This window comes from Sinohyriopsis cumingii, chromosome 2, assembly GCF_028554795.1.
Source record: "Sinohyriopsis cumingii isolate HCF-2022 chromosome 2, ASM2855479v2, whole genome shotgun sequence".
In the NCBI taxonomy this organism is placed as follows: domain Eukaryota; kingdom Metazoa; phylum Mollusca; class Bivalvia; order Unionida; family Unionidae; genus Sinohyriopsis; species Sinohyriopsis cumingii.
In genome coordinates this window covers 78,401,073-78,425,343 of record NC_142962.1, presented here as the reverse complement: position 1 = coordinate 78,425,343, position 24,271 = coordinate 78,401,073, and the positions used below count along the sequence as shown (strand labels likewise).

Below are 24,271 nucleotides of genomic sequence, written 5' to 3'. Positions count from 1 at the left end.
TCCTATGCCATATTACTGATGTTGTGTTGTCCAGAATCAACTTTAGCATATGTCAGTACTGCATGCTTATTGTGTGATTCCTCAAATATCAATGAAAAGAAAGGTTTGAAAGGTGCAAAAAAGACCATATTTATCTGGACTGAAAAATGAACAGATCGTGGTATTTGAGGAATGACAAAAATCACCTGGTATAAAATGATCCAAGTTTGGGATCAAAGATATTTGTCAGACCCATAATAAATAATACAAGTTTGGGATCAAAGATATTTGTCAAACTCATAATAAATGATACAAGCTGATACAAGTTTGCAATCAAGGATATTTGTCAAACCCATAATATATGATACAAGTTTGGGATCAAGGATATTTGTCAAACCCATAATAAATGATACAAGTTTTGGATCAAGGATATTTATCAAACCCATATTAAAAGATACAAGTTTTGGATCAAGGATATTTATCAAACCCAGCAATGAATGATACAAGTTTGGGATTAAGGATATTTGTCAAACCCAGTAATAAATTATAGAAGTTTGAGATCAAGAATATTTGTCAAACCCAAGCTAAGTGGGAAAGCTAGATCTAGCAGACATTTTTGGCACTGGCAGCATTCTTGGCAGCTTTGGCAGAATGACCAACTTTTTAGGGTTTTGATGAAAGTTTTTAATATACATATACTTCCTAAGCTTCATGATAGATGTTGTTCATACTTAACATGAATCATCATGAAACTTAGACAGTAAAATCTGCTACCTGCAAGCCTAGATCTTTAACCTTTAGATCATGATCAAAGTTGTAGAAAATTTCCATTATTAGGTTTTGGTTAAATAATTTCCATTTGCTTGATTATTTCCTTAATCCATAAATGGATTTGGTTTATTCTTAGAATGATTCTTTATGAAGCTACAGCAATTCATTCCTTGACATGCTGGTTTGCCCTGTTGACCAGGGGTCAAGGTCATGTATTTTACAGCAATGCTTTGATTGTGACCTTGACATGTAGATCCCAGCCTTGTTTTCAAAGCAACTGGCAGTAAACAAGATCAGCAATGAAATGGATTCATGCAAATGAAAATAGTAATTGAAGAATCATTCCTGAAGAATCTTTGTCAAAATTGAAATGTTTTTGTTTGTAAATTAAGTCTCAGCATATCAAAATACTTACAGAGTAATGGTGCATTCAAAAATATTTTTTGTTTGAATTCTAAATTACATTACACCAGTATCATAATAGTAATTTTATTTAGTCTTTTTTTAAAAATTATAATAGCAAATTCATCATAAAAAGTACATTTAAAATTAAACAAAACACACTTTTGGATAAAAAAAAAACTGCATGGACATTTTATTAAATGGACCAAGATTAACTATACTTATTAACAATAATGGCAGTATACCAGTTATGTATAATATCATGTGGTATCATACAAGTTGTGCATGTTTTTGTTTAAGTTTGTTGGGTTGAAATAAATCTACCTATTTGCACACCTTTTATTAAGTACACACCCTTCTTTTATGCTAAGATTTATATTTAAAATAAACACTTGTAAACACATGTCTGAATTCCAGTGTGCCTTTTGTAAGGAAAGTAGCTGCTAAAATCTGACTTTCATGGAACATACACCCATGCATAATGTGCAGGCAGATTATGGCCTTTGTTGTTCTACTGATTACTCCTAACAAACTGCACAGACTCCAATCTGTTAGTATGTTATATGATGGCAGATCTGTGTCAAAACATTTTGCAGTTTTTCTCAATTTATAAGCGATTATATATGGTATGTTACCATTTTAGACAGGTCACATTCTTGAACATTGAAGTAAAAGGGAAGAAATAAAAAGACAGCTGAATTTTTAGAATTTAATTGAACGACTCACTAGAAAATGTAAGGGAAGCAAAAATGTGCAGTGGAATAATCAGTGTGGTAGGTGTATAACTTCGGTAGTAAATGTATGGAAATTACAGTAGTATTAAGAAAGTTATTATGGGATAGTTATTGCTCTACTTGTTATCTCTGTTTGTTGATGATGACCTAAATTTTCGGCATTACAATGAACCAGGAAGTAAAATCCTTTTGGTAATATTTTTCCATTATGTCAGTAATCATTTTTTTTACATATGTATTGATTACTTATTACATATTCAGGCTTTTCTATTTTTCACTATCAGTCAATGTGACTAAGATTTAAGGTACTGATTTTAGACATAGTGGTCATTGTGAAATTGTATTAAATACTAATTTTATTTTTAATTTGTACATTTTAGATCAGCTAAAGTTTGTTACCCACATCTATGAGGAGGATAAAGATAAACCAGGGTATGGAGCAATTAGTGACACAGCAAAGGTGAGATAACAATATTTAGTATCCTTAGATATTGGTATTGGCTGGGGTGGGTGGGGGAGGTATGACCACAGTGCAGCTTAAAAAATATGAAACATGTTAAGCCACTTTCCAATCATTAATAGCAACCTCTAAATGTATTTCAAATGTTCCCATCTTTTATCACAATAAGCACTGAATTCAGTTAGACCTGTTGCAGTAGTAACCTCTAAATGTATTTCACCTTCCCATCTTTTATCAAATTAAGCACTGAATGCAGTTAGAAATGTTGCAGTGTTTACTGTATAATCAGTAAAAGAAATTAAAAGTCTTTGTTTTAAATACTGAAAGATCTTCTGACGCAAGAAAACATGTACATCGTATATATAAATTTTGGCTTAAATATTCCAATGATAAAAATCAATTGATAACCATGCTACATAATCCCAGATTTTACCAGTACATATATATTGTAATCTCCTACCAATTACAGTGATCCCCCACTTGAATGCCTCCGACTAGTAGCCACGAGATATTTATAATCAGAATCCCTTGGCACAGACAAGTTTGTCTTCAAGAGTAATACCTTTCTCAGATAGCCTTAAGTCTGTATATTAAAGAAAAAAATGTACCCTCCCTAGCAGACACATATCAAGTTTACAGATGGAAATCTCGCTAACTTTTTCGGGTATCTAAGTTCCAGACACTGACATTTGTTCCAACATGTGGATGAAATACAGCTCTGTCTTGTTATAATCTTGTAATGTTTTAAAAATAAGATATGAAACTAAGCTCAATGTTGCATTCTTTCAAGGCATATTATTTACATATGACAGAGAAACTCAAAATGAATGGTTTAATTTTGATGATGGGATCCATCTTAGTAATTTTATCCCGAATTGCATTATATTGAAGCAAGTTATAATGAGGGAGAGATGTAGCTAACTTAAATTAAAGCAGTAAGTAGTCCTATTATCCTTAATGCTGTGTGTTCCTTAGATGTTGTCCATTTGCCGTAAAGTAAAAATGTTATGTTTGCTTTTGTGGCTTGTCTCTCTCATAGAATATGAAATGCATTTGAAAGAGTACGAGACCATATCAAATCAACCACATAACAAGCTCATGTCCTTTGTAAACAGAAATCGGTGATTTGTGCAACAGCAACACAGAGAAATTTGATGACAAAGATTCAAGTATCCATCATCAATTATACATTTGATCTGCAGCAGTGGGAAAACAGAGCATATAGAAATTATAGTTACAGTAAAACCTGTCTTGAAAGACCACTGATATGCGAGACCACCTGTCTTGAAAGACCACATTCAAAATGCACAAATTTATTGATTATATAGCACTGTGACTTGTTATGAGAGACCACCTGTCTTGAGAGATAATACTTTTTGGCAAAAGAGGTGGTCTTTCAAGACAGGTTCTACTGTATAGCCAGTAGTTTTACACTCCATTTGATCATATAAATTATATCACATTGATTCCATATCATTTTTAAATGAAAATAATGAAGATTTGAAAATCATATATGACTAATTTACATTCTATGTACTTATTACTAAAATATGGGGGCCCCGAGTGGCCAAGTGGTCTAAAGTGCTCTCCGTTACGGATCACTGCCATCTCACCTCTGTCTGCGCCGGTTCGAGTCTCATATTCAGCCAATGTGGGTATATGAGAAAGCTTGCCAGTAGCTTCTCGTGGGTCGGTGGTTCTTTTCGGGTCTTCCCGGGTTCTTCCTCCACCAATAATACTGGCCGCCATGTATAGCCTATCGTGTGCTGAAAAATGGCGTTAAACCCCACAACAACAACAACAACAACAACTAAAATATGTGTGAAGAACCCCCACCACCCCCAGAAAGGCAACCAAGTTAAGTCCACTTTCCTGCTGCAGAAACTGTAGCCTTGTTAGAGGGGAGGAGTGAGACACTGTAAGGCAATATATAGCAGCACATAAATTCTGGAAATATCAAATCCTACATTGTCCATATACTTTTTAAATTCAAACACTGTGATGCCCTTCATCCATCTGTTTATTGGTCTATGTGCCCATTACAGCAATCCTCCTAAACTGGTCTGTAGAAATTCAAGAAACTATGTCACCCCTATATTGACAACCTGCAAAAGGTGTGTTATTGGCTCTCACACCAATGGTGCCTGGAAGGAGGTCAGCAGTTAGATGTGCTTAAATTCCTATTGCTATCTCCTCCCGTGGCCTCACTTTCAGTGATATAACACTTATTGCAATAGCTCACAACCCCAACTGGAGTTCCCAAACCAGGAAAGAAAAGGAATCTTACTGGCTGTGCCACCTTAGAACATTGAAACCAAGCGGTTTAAACCAAGAAGACTAGAAAAAGACAACAATGCACAAATAAAATTATCTTTTGCAGCTGACACATTTAAAAAAAACTAATTCTCTAAATTTGCTTAATAGCCTATGATTACTATAACAATGAAATGTCCAGGATATAATTTGCACTTACATAAATTTACATAAAATAACAGATTCGTTATAGCTCATCAATTTCCAGGTCAATACAAATATTTTTCAGTATCAGCAACAAGCTGAAATAAACTAGTTGAAGCATAATACAGTTAAAAGGTTTAATTCCTGTAGAAACAGCCACGTAAAGTTTCACAAACATAACCGTTTTTCTGTTTTATTTATTTGTCTTGTCTATGTTTTGTATTTGCCTTTGAAAAAGACTCATTAAAGAGTCGAAAGTGCTCAGGCTAGTTAGGTACTAGTTTTGCACTGTTCATTGTCAGTCAGTTTATTGCATTTATTTTAGAGATAAGCTTGACACCACAATTTCAATTGACTTGTCATCACCATACAGTTGGGATACAGAATTTAAGCGGCAACCATTAGCAGCATTTGAACCTGTCTCTATGGATTTTGTACGTACAATCATGATGAAGAGTGCACCAGAGTCTTGTGAACTTGATCCAATTCCAACATCACTGCTGCTTGAGTGCTTAGATCCAGTATTGCCTTCACTAACTGATGTTATTAATACCTCTCTCTCATCTGGGGAATTCCCATAATTTTTCAGAACTGCCAATGTAAAGCCTCTGCTGAAGAAACCAACACTAGACCATAACGATTTAAAGAACTACTGCCCAGTTTCTAATCTCCCATTCATATCAAAAATCTTAGAAAAGGTTGTTCTATCCCAGCTTGTATGTCATCTAAATTCAAACAGTCTTTTTAGCAATGTACAATCTGCATATCGCCCTTGCCACAGTACTGAAACTACTCTTCTAAAGGTAGTTAATGACAATCTCTCTGCATTGGATAGTGGAAAGATTACAGTCCTCACCCTCCTTGATTTGTCTGCAACATTTGACACAATAGACCATGATTTATTACTTCACCATCTCCAGCATGTATTTGGCATTCATGATACAGCCCTACTGTGGTTCAAGTCCTACTTGGTGAACAGGACACAAATTGTATCTGCCAATGGAATACACTCCAGCCCAGTTGATCTATGTTGTGGTGTTCCACAGGGGTCTGTTCTTGGACCTGTTCTCTTCATTCTGTACACTCAGTCGCTCTCAAGTGTCATAGATCATCATCCAGTGTCTCACCAATTGTACGCTGATGACACCCAAATATACAAATCTAGCCACCCAACTGAAGTTGATGCTACCATCCAAGGTGTAGAGATGTGCATTTCTGATGTGAAGTCATGGATGACATGTAACAAGCTGCAGATGAATGATGATAAAACTGAGGCCATTCTGATCACAACAAAAAGACTTTCTCATTCACATCCTTTACCTCAAACAATAAATATCAGCAATGCCAACATTAAATTCACACAATCAGTACAAAACCTAGGTGTTACTCTGGACAGTACTCTCACATTGCACCAACATGTCACGAACATATACAAGGCTGCATATCTTGAGCTCAGTTCGCAAATTACTACGTTTCACTGCCGGACTCTAGTCCAACATACCTATCTGACCTCACCCATGTGTACACACCAGCAAGATACTTATGCTCCTCTTCTGATAATCATATACTGATTATTCCCACTATGAAAACAAAGTCATATGGACAGCGTTCTTTTGCATACCAGGGCCCAGCAACGTGGAATTAATTGCCCACTGAACTTAGACACAAAGACACAGTGATCACATTCAAGAGGGCTCTTAAAACTCTCACTTATTTCGACTGAAGAACAAACTGAAAGACCTAATAATGTTTCCTACCTGAAATATTCTCAGCATGTTTTTTTTAATAATGTTTTTCTAATTTCATTGTGTTTATTTTTGTAATAATATTATTATATGTTTTTTTATCTTATAGGTGGTGTCTAATGTTGTAAAGTGCTTAGAGCTTCTAAAGATTAGGCACTATACAAAGTCCTCATTATTATTATTATTATTATTATATATATATATATATATATATATATATATATATATATATATATATATATATATATATATATCTATATATATATATATATATATATATATATATATATATATATATATATATATATATATATATATGTATGTATGTATGTATGTATGTATGTGTATGTATATGTATATATATATATATATATATATATATATATATATATATATATATATATATATATGTATATGATGGATGTTTGCAGAATCACTGATCCATCAGTGCCTCACTATCCTGAGTGATATAAATACTTTGAGAATTGAATCATGATATTAGTACATGTACAGTCAGTTGACTTTTAAAAAATCTTATTAATTCAATTCCTAGATGGTTCCTATTCTTTTTATAGAAACTGGAGGCTAAATTTTTATCCTGCTTGTTCCATCAATGTTCATAATAAAATGCGACCCTCGTTCATCACTGAAGATAATGTTCAATCTTTGCGATTTGAATGGAGTGGATTTAAATATAATCAATTTGAATGGAGTGTATTTAAACAGAATGAATTTGAATGGAGTGGATTTAATTAGAATGAATTTGAATGGAGTGGATGGAACAATAGCCATAAAATCTTGATCCACTGCCACTGTGGTTAATCTTAGTTGCCCAAGCCATTTCAGTTTTCATTACTGTGGGACAGTAGATTTTTTTTCATGAGAATTGACTTAGATAATATTCAAAAGTTGAGGTGACCCAAATTCTGAGCATGAAACTATACAAAACAGTTCTGTAAACATTAACTATGATTAAAACAAATTTTAAAGTAAATAAAACAATGCATGCTTATTCATTTCTTTAGGGCTGACAGAAATACAATTTATATCATTCAGGAAGAATGATGTAAGATAAATTTAATTTAGTTCCATTATCAAATAGTCTGGTCTTATTGTTTGTTATCCACTCAAAGAAAGGTTTGGGTACCAAACATTTTCCAGCCATGGACTATAGGGAACAAAAACACATAAAACAGCTTCTCTTGATTAATGAAAATGTGTGACAAACAATTATCTCTCTTTTAACATTGTTAAGTAAAAATGTAAATGTATTAAGCATATGGGGTATCAGTCAAGAGGTAGTGACAAATGCAGTGCAGGAATTTGATTACAGCTAATACTTCATTCCCATGCTGTGGTTTTGTGATTTTTGCAGCTTCCTCCATTGTGAGGTTACTGTACACTACATATACCTGTGCCAAAGAGGACCTGAGCCAAGTAATTGTTACCTGGTAATATAATTTATTTTGTAAATTATCGAAATAAAATAATTTCAGAGACTGAATCTGTTTAATGTTTGTAGGAGCAGCATGACAAATTGGCTAAAGATGTTCAAGACTTCAAGAAGACAACAGATGGTCAGCGTGAGAAATTTGATGAATCAGATGTAAGTTGTTGCAAGTTTTTGTATTTACAGTATTAACCTAAATTAACCCTTATTCATTTTACGTTGTTACAACAAGTTGTATTAACCTAAATTAACCCTTATTCATTTTACGTTGTTACAACAAGTTGTATTAACCTAAATTAACCCTTATTCATTTTACATTGTTACAACAAGTTGTAATAACCTAAATTAACCCTTATTCATTTTACGTTGTTACAACAAGTTGTATTAACCTAAATTAACCCTTATTCATTTTACATTGCTACAACAAGTTGTATTAACCTAAATTAACCCTTATTCATTTTACATTGTCACAACAAGTTGTATTAACCTAAATTAACCCTTATTCATTTTACATTGTTACAACAAGTTGTAAAACCTTAACACAAAGCACTCTTTGCAATTTGATGTTGGCATGATGTTGTTTTTGAATTGAAAGAAACTGGAAAGCATTAGGAAACCAGCCAGGAGCAAACACATTCACTGAAAATTATGAAGCTGCCTGGTATAAAATCAGAAATGGATATGTCTACTATCTTGGCCTTAAGTGCCAAGTCTGTTGTAAGGTTATATTTATAGGATTGCATACAATTTTCATTTTACCCTTGCTGAATTCACTGCTTACAGATACCTAATGAGCTCTTAAGTTGAACAAGGTTAAAATTGTTCAATTAGTTGGGTATTAAGTGTAATTTCAATCTGACCCCTTTTCATCAGACAGTATTAATATTGTATTTAACAAAATTCTTAGTGGATTCTTGCTGATAATTGTCTGTTCATTCCATGACTTTTGATGTAGGTCACCTGGACAGTGAACTGTGCTGTAGTACCACTTTTTATTGAATGAAAGACAGTTATATTGAAGGTGGTGAATAACTGACTAAATAGGTTTTTTGTCCAAAACTTTGAATGAGACATTAGACATTCTGCTGACTCAGACTTCTCAGGAAAGGGTATTTGTTTTATATAATTTGAGAAATATATCCCAGCTAATAATAATGCAGTTTCTTTTACCATCTTAATAGTTGAAACCTTGATTACCTTGGATAAACACTGAATTGTCAGACAATTTTTGTTAATAGTTTTAATTAAGTTAAAGGACAGCTCTGTAATGTAAATGTACATAGAGATGAGAAAAATGCTAATGGTGGGATCAGTTTGATCTCCAAATTGTGTCCTTATAATTATGTTTTTTTAAATTACATACCAATTTCATCTTACATTGTTGAAATGGCATTTGATAGTGTTTAATCAATATTTCTGTACCACTTTCCCAGAAGAAACTATTCAGGTCCTTTCACTGACATCTGTGTTTTGATATTGTGTGATGTACCCAGAATATAAAAAAGTGTTCCCAACTGATTTTGAATTCCATTCAAATACATATTTGGAAAATATACTAGAAGGGTTTTGTGATAAATAAAAACCATACAAGTGGTTTCTTCAGTGTTGTTGGAAAGAATTTGTTTGATTTGGCTTATAAATACTTCTTGTCCTGATGGCCTCAAGCTATCTCTACATTTGTTTCTCATTTTTGAATGTTCCACTGTATCCAAAGCTGAATCAATCATATGTTAATCTAAAGTACCTTCAAAGATGAACTTATTGTGAAGTTCTTGTAATAGTTTATCCAGCATATTTTGAGAAGCTGGACTGTAAACAAAGCAGCGTGCAATGGGTCACAGATTTCACTTCTGGATCACTCTTTGTGTCTCATGACTCCCTGTTCACTGTTGCCAAAATGCACACAAATGGCCACACTATGATGCTCAAATTCAAAAGAATAAACCTTTAAATCAATGCCAAGAATTCCTAGTTTGGCTGAATCTAACTCTTGTATCACTGCCTAAATTTAGAGCAGAAAAAATGCTCAAAAATAGACAGACTACATTCGTGAGTACTGAACCCGAAGTAATAATAATTGTGAACTGAGACCTCTCAGGGCAAATTGCTTATGGTCTAATTCGTCAAGCTTTTATATTTACATGCCACATCTGTATCAACTCTACTCACAAAGTCTTTTTGAATTTCATAGCAAATACTGTATGTGACAGGCTGGACTGCAAACAAAGCAACATACAATGGGGGTCAAAGATTTAATTTCTGGATCAGCATCAATACCTTATTACTTACAGTGCACCATCACCAATATACACAGACAACTGCACCTTCTCCTAACACAATTTACTCTATTTTAGATCCTGCCAAGTGACATTGCAGTGTACACTAATCTACCTTGAGGCCACCTCTTATGTACAGTTTCAGGGGTGGCCCATCCATATAGGTAGTTGCCTAGGGCACCTTTTTGATGCAACTGTTACTAATAGTACTAGTTTTAGCCAATCTGAATTTTTTTGTCAGACTTGTGATTTGAATGATACTTTTTAACTGCAAAATAAGCATATGGTTATCCAGGCCAATATTCATCAGAGAAATAACATATCCTGCAATTATAGTAGTCTTCCTTTAAGCTGTTAACATGTTAAAATCTGTTTTAAAGGCAAAAAGTACAAAATGTGTTTAAAAGAAGGAACAGTTTTAAAATGGAATTGGTAAAATTATCTTGCATGTTGTTTTAAAATCAGGTATTTTGGCTTATACAAAACATGTACTGTAGCAAGTCAACCTGGTTTTACTGTATAATGTAAATAAAGGATATCTGTTTAACATGGAATGTTCATTGATTTACTCTGTGGAACAGTTGGGATCTATAATGGTGTAGGTAAATAAAAAAATCAATACCATACAGGGGTACCCCATCCATATTGGTAGTTGTCTAGGGCACCAAGTTAAATCTGGTGCCAAATTTCGGGGGGGGGGGGGGGCACCAATAGCACTGTTCTCTTAGGACACCAGTTGCTGGTAGCTATTATAAGGCCACCCATGGTACAGTATACACAGTATATATATACTGCACAATGTGACAACAATTTGGCTTTGCACTAAAGAATTATTAATATGCACCAAGGTTACAGTATGCATTTTTAATATAACCCCCATATGTGCCAGTGATGATGGTTGCTTGCTTGTTTATGAATGGCGCTTTCATTTTATTGGCTATAACATGATTTTTTTTAAAATGGTGGCTATGTATAAGACTTTACCAAGGATGAAATAAGACCACTGATGAAGGCTAATCTAGTTAGAGATTAAACTCAATCCTCTAAGATTGTAAAACTTGCCGTGGTTCTTGTTGGGTGCTGAATTTGATCTATTTACAATTTTGTAATGTAATCATGACTGTTGTTAATTGCAGAAAGTTTAAAAATATGACTGGTAAGCATTTGATGCTTGAAAAATGTTGAACCTTTAAAATCCAATCCAAGCAAATTTTATGTTTTGGACATTTAGCTTCAATTCATAAATTTATCAGACATTTTGAGTTCATCATCATCATCATCATTTAAATTAAAGTCAAACGGTCCATGGACAGATTTCAGTAAATTGCGAAAAAAGTAAAGTCATGTACAATTTAAATTTTCCAGTTGTTAATTACACAGTCAGTTGCAAAAGTTTTCAGTAGTTTTTGTGCTTGGTATGAATTATACAATATTTGGGAAATGTTGGAATTTTTTTATTTTATCGTGTATCATTTCTCCATTCTAAGATATTCTAGTTAATTGAGGATCACTAGTTTGTAAATTTTCATCATTAGACTGGCTTCATTAGGATTATTTTGTTCCACATAATTTTATATATTTTAAGGGAATGAAAATGAAACAAAAGTAATTTTGACATAAGATATATCTTTTTCATACGATAATAAAACAGCAAGTTTTGCGCATGGATCAGATTCGGATGGCATCATTGCAGTAATAATTAATTAATACAAGTCAGTGTACTGCCAGTCAAATGAAGAAGGAAGAGTTGTATACTCAAATTTCACTTCAAAGATTGTTTATAAAATTCACAAGTTATTTTACTTACATTCACTAGTTCACTGCATGATGACCACTATTGACATTCACTGTGATTATTGAGTTTCATACTTAAACAGTCTCAAAGTAGTTCTCCAGTCCCAATTTCCCCTCAGATCACTCTAATTTTTTAAGAATGGAAAATGATTGTTGCATTATCAGCACTGGAATGTGGCAATGTCAGAACAACAATACTCAGCCTGCAGAGAAATTCTAACTTAAGTTTTGTTGGGTTTTTAAGGCTGCTGACTGATCACTCTTCCTAGCTAAATTCGCCCAAGAAGGAAGTTCCTGATTTTGACTTAAGATGTATTTTTTGTCATAGTTGGTGGTTTGTTATCACTGAGATTAAATGCAAAAGCTGTTCTCTGATTATAATTTCTCTTAAATCTAGAAATATAAAATGACAATTAAACAAGACAAAAATCAAAATGCCTACAAGTCAAATAATTCTGCCACAATCGATTTTGGGTTGACGACTCCTTTTTATCTCAAGTTATCTAAATAAACCAGATATTTTAAGGATAAATGTCATTCTTACATTGAACATAGTACACATGATGGCATTTTATTACAGCAAGGGTGAGTGATGTAAGTTTTCAGTCATTGTATCGTTGCTTAAATTAGAACTACTTTGGCAAAATCGGGAACTATTTACCGAATCCATAGTACATGTAATACTATCAATACAGGAGTTTATTGGGGGGAGGTTAATGTATCAATTGTTGCTGAATCTAAAGGGAGTTAAATCCTGAACCCAAGCCTGAGGGGCAATGGTTTCAACACACCCAAAGGATTTGGCAAACATTGATTTGATACCAGAAACACATGTATGGTAACTATTCTTTAAAAAAATAAAAGATGTACATTCTAGTTTCCTTAGTGAAGTTGCTATTTTTGGTATGCTCCATTTGTTTCACCCTTTCTGGGCTGGAAAGCTCCTAATCAGCAGATAAGTGTTGCCAATTTCCAAATATCTATTGAGAAAAAACCACTTTAGCATGTCTGCACTTCTAAAGAAAAAAAGCAGCTACCAGATATTTGACAGGTAAAAAAGTGAAATTATACAAATTCTGAACCAAATTTAATACCCCAATGAGAATCTACATCGATTACTGGAGCAGATGAGTTTAAAAATCCACTCTGGGTGCAGTTTTTATTTTTTACTACAATGCCACTGCATTTCCATTTGAAAAAGACTGAATTTAAGCTTCGTTTCCACTTAATATGTATGCTGCTGCATTTCAACTTAAATTTATGTTTCTGTTCAACTGAAAATGCAGTTTGCGCTCTCTGAATTAATCCACCAAAGGTAGACTGATCAGCTAATTTCTGTAGGATTAAAATACTCTTAAAGATTATTAACTGGAATGAAAAACAGAACACAAGTGTTGTTTTTTTTTTGCCTCGTTTTTGCTTTAACTCTGCTTATTCTCCACTACCTACTTTCATTCCACCGGTTTTTTTAGCTACAGGGTAACTTCTTTTGTTGCCTTTCTAAATATATGCAAATAACGAAAAAAAAAAATGGTTTTTAACTCATCTAGCCATTAGGCAATGTGTATCATACATTGTTTGTTTTTCATCATACGTCATGTGTCCTCCATCATTCATCGCATGTCCTCCATCTTGCATTGTGTGTCCTCCATCATGCATTGTCAGTCTGTTAGCAGTTGCCTGCTATAATGACTAAGGTTTCCATATTTCTCTTTGGATTTTAGTCAGATGTTGCTTGCTCAAGAACCATTCAAAATATTCTGATACAGTTTAGAGTTAGAATTCTGTCAAAGATCTAGATGATTTTTATGGTTTTTGATCATTATCAGTACCATTTTGGATTTCATTTTGACCCTTGAAATTTAACTTTATGGCTGCTTGTAACCAGTACCATTTAATATATCCTGGCACTGTTCAGTTTGAATAATGTCTGATAGACTTTTTTTCACATTTTATCAGTTTAGATTTTCATCAGAATACATTGAATAATAATTAGTCCTCACAGAATTGAAAAATTGCTGAAACGGCTAGAAAATTAATTGGTTGTCTTCTTAGGACCATGATAAAGTGTGCAAAATGTCACGGTCATGAGACCAATAGTTTTTGTTCCATTTCACTAAATTGGATTTGGGATGGCTGTACAGATATATATGGCTGGGCAGCAGCAAAACAATATGCCCCTTGTATGACCACAGCATGGGCTTTAAAGTATTGAATATGGTCAGGCACATATTAATCCCAAAACAGGGAAATTCAAATGCTTATTTCCTTTCTGCAAACCACAAAAAAATCCTTAAACACAAACTTTAACCTTTGGTCTGCATATTAGACACATTTTATTATAAACTTTCGGGATTTTTTTTTACTGTGGTTTGGGTAGCAAAATACCTTATACACTGTATTAGTATAAGAGGCGATTGATTTGATCGAATGGGAAGTAACCAGTGTGAGCAACCATTTGCAAACAGAATAATAAATTTGCAGAAATTAACTATGATTTTCAGGCAAAAGGTACAGGGCAATCAGCTGCAAATTCATATTAAAAATTGCAACATTGAAATCATATATTTGATCACTGAATTATAAAAACATTTTCAAGTCTTTTTTTAAAATTCTTTTAATTCTTTTGTTATAGTTAACAACTTGGTTAATTTTTTTCGATTTGTGATGAGAGATGTACTTGTATTAAAGGGAAAAGAAAAAGATATTAAAGATATTAGGAATTTAAATTTAAATATTTATTTCTTAACTACCGTATGTATAATTCATATATGATTCAAATTATATACATGTATTAGGAACCAAATCATCTGTTGTCATGGAGATAAGTATTCAGTTTGCAGTCTGAATGTTGAGGGATTTCATTTACAGAATATTACTCCAATTTCATTTTAAAGTTATTATGTTCAGGTGGTGAGTTGAATTATAAATTTACAATACAAATCCGTCCACAAGGTCTTGTAAGGAGATTTTATGTTACAGTATCTTTGGTTATCAAGTGGTTTTTCAACAAATCTTTGTTTTCAAAATCCTTTATGGGTGTGTTCCAGTTGTAATGATACATAATGGCTGTCTGAGGTTACGGTCATACCTCAGTTCAGAAAATAAAAGCAAGTAATGTGAGAGGTAGTCCAAATTATTTAACATCGAAAGTTGCGAAGATTAGTGATAACAGCACAGTGACTTTTCAATACACTAATGTATACGCCATTGACAGTTACTTATTTACTCACTGGAAATAATGGGTGATTATAGCACTGAAGTGTATGAGTCAACAAAGATCTTGTCCCAATTATTTAGATGTTACTACTGAAAATAGACAACTGTTCAGTAAAGTGGGCAGTGTAATATAATGGATGTAAACTGTGGCATTGCTGCTAGTGTACAAATTGGACAACTATATTTTGATATTAGATCCATATTTGCTCTGAGTTAAATTGGATAGACTGTATTCATTATTATTGAAAAAAGTAAGGTTATCAGTTTCCAAATAGCAGAATTTTATTGTTTTAATTGCAAAAGATCGGTGGAGAAAATATGTCGTAGTTTTGCCTATGGTAGGATAATGGTTCTTTATTCAAACGGTATACAACTTTTGTAATATGGCTAACAAGTCAATAATCTTAATGAAGAAGGTAGGTATAACAAGGTAGGTATAACAAAACACTAGGAAATGAGGAGATACATGTATCAAGAAAAAAGTGTTAATTTTAATATAGAACATGATTCAAGGTTCTCATTTTACTTCTCTTGAAGGAGGAAAAAATATGAACACCAGGAAGCCATGGTGCCTAATTTCAAAATTAATTTTCTCAATGCTAGTTGTTGAAATAGGATGAAATTGGGTTTGGATTTAAGCAAAGACACAACAAAGAGAACATGAATGAGATGTTTAAGATGCAAGTTTAAAATGAATATCTAATTTCTGAGACCCTAGTTAACTTACTTACAATCTTATTCCAACCAGTCAAACTTAAAGACTAAAAGATTGATCATGTACACAAATACTATGATGATATTAAATATGCTGAAAAAAGATTCTTTTCACACTTTAACTGGCACATTTAATATTTTCAGGCAATTTCAATACAGCAGTATTGTCCACAAATAATTGAATGTACAATTGCTGACATGAATCAGATATGCATAAATGTCCAAGATAATTGTCAGTAGAAGTGACAAATGCACATAAGATTCATCAGCTAATATGAGAAATGTACTGATTTCATTCAAATTGTAACATTTAATTTTATTTGGTAAAAATAAACACAATATGCTGTTTGTCATCAAATATGATACTATTATTCTGTGACATCTGCACATTGATGATGAATATCCCCCCCCTCCACCAATCCACCATTCATGATGAATATCTGAGGAATGCTTGCACATCTTTCATTCCTTTCAGTTTGTTAAACCATCCATCGGAACCTCTCTAATGCACATACCCATTGGTCTAAAACCCTTGACCCCTCACTATGAATCAACCTGCATCATCCAATTCCCCAGTGTCATAAAGTTATCATTACAAGGATATCCATGTCAATAGCCATATGAACTTCAATAACTCCCCATAACAGCTAAAACATAAAACAACTAAACTGTGTAATAGTTGAGTCAAAAAATGTATTAAGGCACAAGCACAGTGACCTATATTATTCATCTCTGTTACTACTTCATCTTTAAAACTAAAGGTCACTTTGAGCTACATTTTATTTTTTTATCATTAAGTGTTAGTGTTTATTATCAAATAGACTAATCCATATTAGACCACTATAGATCACAGTCTATTCAGAAGGCTTTTTCAGACCTTGGAAGAAGAAATAAATATATTTTTTCGAGGTAAACAGTCCATATTAATAACTATGCATTGTATATTGTGATATGCTATCCTGGACAGGTTAACTGTGTATTGTACATGTAAATGAGTATGAGTGAACTGAACTGCATGCTGCATGTTTTACCTGTGAGGCCTCACCTGTAGTAGTTATCAATGTCATTATTGATACATGAACTATGTTTGTACTACTGGCTATTACTCCAAGGTTACTCAAGGCCTTTGACTTTCACCCAGTTAAATCTGGCTGTTTTTCTATGGTTACACAAAGCCTGTCATTTTCATCCAGTAAAATCTGGCTGTTTTTCTAAGGTTACACAAAGCCTGTCATTTTCACCCAGTAAAATCTGGCTGTGTTTCTAAGTTTACATAAAGCCTGTCATTTTCACCCAGTAAAATCTGGCTGTGTTTCTAAGGTTACACAAAGCCTGTCATTTTCACCCAGTAAAATCTGGCTGTGTTTCTAAGGTTACACAAAGCCTGTCATTTTCACCCAGTAAAATCTAGCTGTGTTTCTAAGGTTACACAAAGCCTGTCATTTTCACCCAGTAAAATCTGGCTGTGTTTCTAAGGTTACACAAGGCCTATCTTTTTCACCCAGTAAAATCTGGGTGGGGGGACAATTATAGTAATCTCTAGCAGATTTTAAAAACAAGGATTTTTCTTAAAATTTGATATACAAACAAAATTAATGTCTGATTTTTATCAAGTTATTATAGTACCTTGACTTTTGATATCATAGAAAAGAATTTTCTTTTTATTGCTTTAGGTGGTTTTGCAGTATGTTGATACAATACTGGCTATATAGTGCAAATTAAAATTAAAATTTTACATTCTGAAAAGAATAAAAGTTAAAATGTAAAAATAAGAGAGAAAAACATACTTCAGTTATAAAAGGGTCCAGATTCACTTGGTTTGAATTTTCTTTTGACAAAATGTATACAATGACCCCTCAAGAGACTAGTAATATGTAGAATCAAGCAATGTAAACCCTCTGGTTTACTGTTTTTTTCTTTTACTTTTATCTTTTTTTTAAAATATACCCATTAAAATGAGGCCTCAGGTGGCAAAGTAGTATATTATATTTGGAAAAATTTCATTAAATTAATAATAACAACAACAACAACAACAACCTTTCAAAGTATTTTTACCTTGTACATTTTCTAGTTTTGACCTGTACCTTTTATCTTGTAGGACTAAATGTTTATGTTTATTTGGAAGGATTTACTTGCTAAATTTCTTTTGCAGATTTTGGAATTTAATTTGACAGTTATCACTGTATGACCATGATTGTGCTGATGTGCCATTAGTCCCTGTACAACATACTGAATTCATTCATAACTTGTTTTATATTGACAATGATTTTGGGTCAGAGTGTTGTGTGGCACTCTTTAGGATGAAGTTGTAAAAGGTATCCCTACTTGATGGTATGTTGATAACATATCCAATATAGACCCACTAAATGATTGATACTTTTGAGTAAAATGACCTTGAGTATCTGCGCACATTGAATTAAATATTCTGTAGGAGTGGATTGTTACTGGTGTGATTATGTATTCTGTTACATAGTAGCATGCAGTCATGTCGGAATCAACCTTTCTTAAGCATTTGACAGAAAAACACAACAGGTATCATCATGAAGGAATGGTAAGTTTATGCATAACTTTCTTACTGTCTTTTAGTTAAGGTTCTTTACCATGGGGTCAGATTGTCTGATAAAATGGATGGGAAAGTATTCCATGAAATTATAGTGGGTTACAGATTTTTTTTCCACAATTGCTTTAGCATCAAGGATGTTGTCATACTGTCATTTTACTTCCATCTATCTGTTTGTTTGTCTGTTCCCGTCATTATATCCTTAACCACCATTTTGGAAATGAACCAGACTTTATAGTTTTGTTGTCCAGATGATAATCTACAAGAAGTGTAATGCAATTGATTTGTTACCATGGGGATATATTTTTTTAATTTATACTTACCCATATATAGATGCACCTACATTATGGATAGTACAGACCCAGATCTGCTAGTGCATTATGGGATGGCAGGTCAGGGTATATGTTGTTCTGCAGTTGGGTTGATGTTATGCACACTGTTTGCACTATGACAGGATGGTTGATTTTGAAATATTAAACGTTTTCTTTTAAATGTATACCATATTCCCTCAGAATATTGTTGCTCATGGAGCCATAAAAGTTGACAGCCTTATAATAAATCACCTTATATTGAGGTATTGTGTGCATGCTATTACTATTAAATAATGAAATTGGATCTATGACAATAACTGTTTGATGCAATGAATTGCCTTATACTGAGGTACCTAATAGTGAGGGGGAGCTGTATTTTTACATGGTTATGTAGTTATGGGTCCAAGCCATCAATGGATAGAAATTATAGGTTTGCATGTATGTTCCTGCACCTCTTATATATATATATATATATATATATATATATATATATATATATATATATATATATATATATATATATATATATATATATACTTAAATAAGGGTCATAATGTAGAAAAAGCAAGTGTCAAGTTATTGGTGAGGTCCATTTTTACTAGGATGCATTTTTATTCATGGTATTATTATTACATGATGTGTGTGTGTGTGTGTGTGTTATTTAGATTTTTAACATAGCTTTAAAAAATGTTCAGTCATATCGCTACGATGTCTGCAGTGTGACAGTTTATAGTGTTGTCTGCCAATGGGGCATCATGCCGCAGACATGTAGCATGATGTCCCACCCAGTCACATTATCCTGACATCAGGCCGACCAGTCCTAACACTAACCTCTTAATGCAGAGCTAAGCAGCTGTTGGTATTGTTTTGGTAAGTCTTTGATATGACTTGGCTGAGGATTGAACCCATGACCTCCCGCATCCGAGGCGGACACTCTACCTACTAGGCCACTGGAGTGGTATTACATGATGAAGTGGGATCCATGGCATATACAAGTTATAAAATGGATGGTGTTATAATTGTATATGTTCCCCCAACTTATCAGGGTATTTGTCAAATCCCACCTTGGTAAAGCTCTGGATAATAATTAAATTTTCATCCATCCATCCATCCATCCATCCACCCATCCATCCATCCATCCACACCCTAGATTAAAGTCAGTATGAAAGTTTTTTGTATATGACCAATATTAAAAATTTTACTTTCTACTTAAATCAAAGCAGACATATCTAAAAGAATGTACCTTGCTAATCCACATTTTGCATGAAATCTTAGGTGATTATCATAGTGTACACCCAAAGCTTTTGGTGCATATTACATGGTGACAAAGCTAGGTTCATATTGTTGAAAGTTTGAAGTGGAGTGTAGACCCAAACCTTCTGGTGCATTACAAGGTAACAGAGCTGGGTTCATGTTCTTAGTATTTCTATGTGTTTTATACATGGGTAGACACAAAAAACATTGAGTTGGCTCCACCAGAATGTCCATTTTTACACTTTCTCACTTAGATTTACATTATTGTGCATAATTCCAGGCCACATAATCAAATGTTCAAGCCATTCATGATTTTAACTACCAGATACCAATGATAACACTGTGAATGGAGCTTTTGTATTCTTAAAATCAGTTAATTAAAGTGACATTTGATAGAACACAGAAGATAGATATTTTGATATTTTCAGGTATATAACTCCTTTTGTAGCTAATGATTAGAGATAATATTCTGAGTGTTGGATAATTGTAAATTACTTGGGATTGTAATAGATGATTGTAAATTACTTGGGATTGTAATAGATGATTGTAAATTACTTGGGATTGTAATAGATGATTGTAAATTACTTGGGATTGTAATAGATGATTGTGAAGTTGGAGTATGGTCTAGTATCAGTTGGACACAAAAGGTATGACATATTTGGAATGGAATGGAATGGTTGGTAGTAATGCAGCTACTGTAATGTATGTAATTTTTCATGCAATCTAATATTTTGTACATCCACAATCCATACAAATTGTTTTCTTGTATATTATTATTACACGTAACATTTTATTGTACTTATTTTAGATACATAAAATAAATAGTACTTTCTTATTGTAATGATATCCGTCTGAGTCATAGAGTATGCCAATTGTTTTATGATAAAATACACTATACATTACCAATATTTAATGAAATGGGATATATGACCATACCCACTTTATAAAAGAAAGTAATGAAAGGCTTTATAACAAGTACCATGTTATAATGAATGACCTTATAAGAAGTACTGTATTATAATGAATGGCCTTATAACAGGTACCGTGTTATAATGAATGGCTTTATAAGCAGTACTGTGTTATAATGAATGGCCTTATAAGCAGTACTGTGTTATAATGAATGGCCTTATAAGCAGTACTGTGTTATCATGAATGGCTTTATAAGAGGTACCATGTTATAATGATGGGCCTTATAGTGAGTGAGTGCTGCAATTATGTTTTTACCTATTTGTGTTCCTGAAGAAGTCATAATCAAAAGTTGACAAAAAATCTAGAGAATACAGCATTATATGACATGCTGCTCAGTAGAAACCAACTTCACTGACATTGCATGGTGCTGCCTTTATTCAGAAAGGTGGACTTTTGTCAGAGTAATTAACCATGACTTACACAGAGAAAGCAACTGCATGTTTTAACTATCATTTTTGTCCAGTCCATTTTTTTTTCTCTACTTTCTCAGTACATAGTGACCATCTGCTTGATAGATGACTGTTGTTGGGAGTGGGAAGGGGGTTGGGGCATGAGTTAAAAATCCTAATCACACACACACACACACACACACTCATCTATAATAGCACTTTCCTTATTCCACAGAGTGTGTTGTAATCATCACCAATTTTAAACACTATTTGCCACTTCAGCGACTGAGTGTTTAACTTGGTTACAAATAGATTTGACTGTTGATGAGAGACACCATATCCTATCTCCCCAGGAAGAATGGCAAACTTTTGTATGCATTGTTTTACAATTCCTTTAAGAATTCTTTTATCAGGGAGATGTTTAATCATGACTGTCTGAAAACATACTTACTTACTTATAGTAATATTGGATATACAATACCCCATCCACATCACAAAAGAATCCTGAGACAAGTAAAACAATGTCATACACCTGCTTTGTACTTAATGTGTAAAAAAAACACCTGAGCCATGATTGACTCTAAAAGAGGAAAGAAAATGAAAAAGAATTCAAGACCAGAGAGACAAAAGTGTGTGTGTGTGTGTGTGTGTGTGTGTGTGAGAGAGAGAGAGAGAGAGAGAGAGAGAGAGAGAGAGAGATTAGGATTATTAATGTAGCTTTAAAAAATGCAGTCATATCGCTACAATGTCTGCAGTGTGTCAGTTTATAGTGATGCCTAGCACTGGGGCATCATGCTGCAGACATTTAGTATGATGTCTCACCTAGTCACATTATCCTGACACCAGGCTGACCAGTCCTAACACTAACCTCTTAATGCTGAGCGCCTTGTGAGGCAGCTATTAGTACCATTTGTGTAAGTCTTTGATATGGCTCGACAGGGGTTCAAACCCACAACCTCCCATTTCCGAGGTGGATGCTCTAACCACTAGGCCACCGGAACAGTCAAATAAAAGCAGAATTTTTTTAAGGAGCCACTGGTCCCATCTGAAAGTATTAGGTGTAATAGATAACCCCTCCTTGATTAGATCACCTCTGTCTGTACTCACTTATATGTCTGGTCCAAATGCAAACAGCATGGATCCAAATCTTTTGTTGCATAATGTGCTGTCAGATCTGAGTCTGTGCAATTTGAGCAATCAACAGAACAAACAACACAGACTCTGATTTGCCAGTGCATTGTGCACTGGCAGATCAGGGTCTGTGTTGTTTTCAGCTGGAGACAACTTATAGGTATGTAAAGTCTGTCCCTAAAAAACAAAGAGCAATTAGTCATCTGATACCTGTTGTTTATTACTAAGACAGGTTGACACATTTGATAAGTTTCGTTTTAGATTGAATGTATTCTGAAATAGCTGTAAGAGTTTTCAAGATCTTCTGAAAAATTTAATGATGTCCCATCATCCAGGTGACGCTATATATCTTTTGCAGGCACTCACGGTACTGTGCAAATTAACTTAATTGTGTCACCCAGGGTCAAGTTTCATTAAAGCCCATTATTTAGGGTGGAGTGCACCCATACATTTGACAGTATTGAATTAAACAGCTGTGTTTAATCTTTCTATTGCTTTATTGGCCTTATTTAGATTAACCAATATTTACTGTACCATTATAGAGTCATAATAATCAAGACAGCTAGAGAAGACACGTATACATGTATCATTGCATTATATTTTTTCAGCAAATCTCCAAGACCAAAAATACCAGCAGTTCCCAGACAAGTACTGATTATAAGAGTCCAATTGGGAATAAAATAATTTGAAATCATATGCTTTTTTAAGAAATTCATTTCTGAAAATTTTATTCTTAATTGATCAAAAACTTGTATTTTTGGATTCAGGTTATGAAAATCCTGACACATTGTTGCAAATGAGACTGGATATTGCCATGGTAAACATTTTCTCACAGATTAACAGGAACAGGTTCACTCCCAGGTCTCATTTTTTGGAAGGTTATTAATTTGATCACATGTTACACCTAATTATTATTCCAAAGAATGATAGGTTGACTTGAAACACCTGCACATTTGATACATCTGCATTATAATCATATATTTCAGTTAGTCTACAATCATCCACAGAAACAAGGCAATTCCAATATATTATCATAATTATCCACCATCTGTGAGTTGATATCATCGATCTAACATCACCATTACTTTCTTAATTGGGTGTAAATCCATGGAAACTTAAAAAATAATGTATAGCTTACCTTTGTACCATGTTTGTACAACTGTTTTAAAACCTCTTATTGTTGAACAGGTACAACATAGCTATTGAACAAAATTTCAAACATTATTTACCCATCACCATTTTATGAATGAATATTTGAAATAATTGTTTCAAGTGTATGCCACCTCATTTTGAAAGACATCTGTTGTTGAATAAAACTAAAAATTCCTTCAAAACAACCCGTAGGTACTTGTATCAGAGTAGTATATAATTTATCTACTTTAAATACAAAGTTATTCCTAGATTTTCTTTTGTGACAAAAGTGCATCCCATAGGACTTTGATTCATAGACACGAAGTCTTCATTTGCGATGCCATTTACCTCCTATATGCATCATACATTTGTCTATTAGTTTCATTATCAGAAAGCAATACAATATTGTCCATATAGTGTAGAATACACAAATTGTTACTTGCAATTTAAATACATTTGCCCAATCCTTTCACAGAGTATAGAAGAATCTCATAGAATTTTGGGTTTTATCAGTCTCACTCCTTG

The 24,271-nt window shown here is 33.4% G+C and overlaps 1 protein-coding gene across 1 annotated transcript in view; it reads left to right on the top strand.

The window, feature by feature from the left end:
* Window positions 1-24,271, top strand: part of LOC149805242 (uncharacterized) — a 133,322-nt gene that overhangs the window by 82,773 nt on the left and 26,278 nt on the right. The window contains exons 11-12 of the mRNA XM_089948790.1: window positions 2,267-2,346; window positions 8,071-8,154. Coding sequence (XP_089804916.1) covers window positions 2,267-2,346; window positions 8,071-8,154 — 164 coding nt within the window. The remainder of the gene's footprint in view (window positions 1-2,266; window positions 2,347-8,070; window positions 8,155-24,271) is intronic.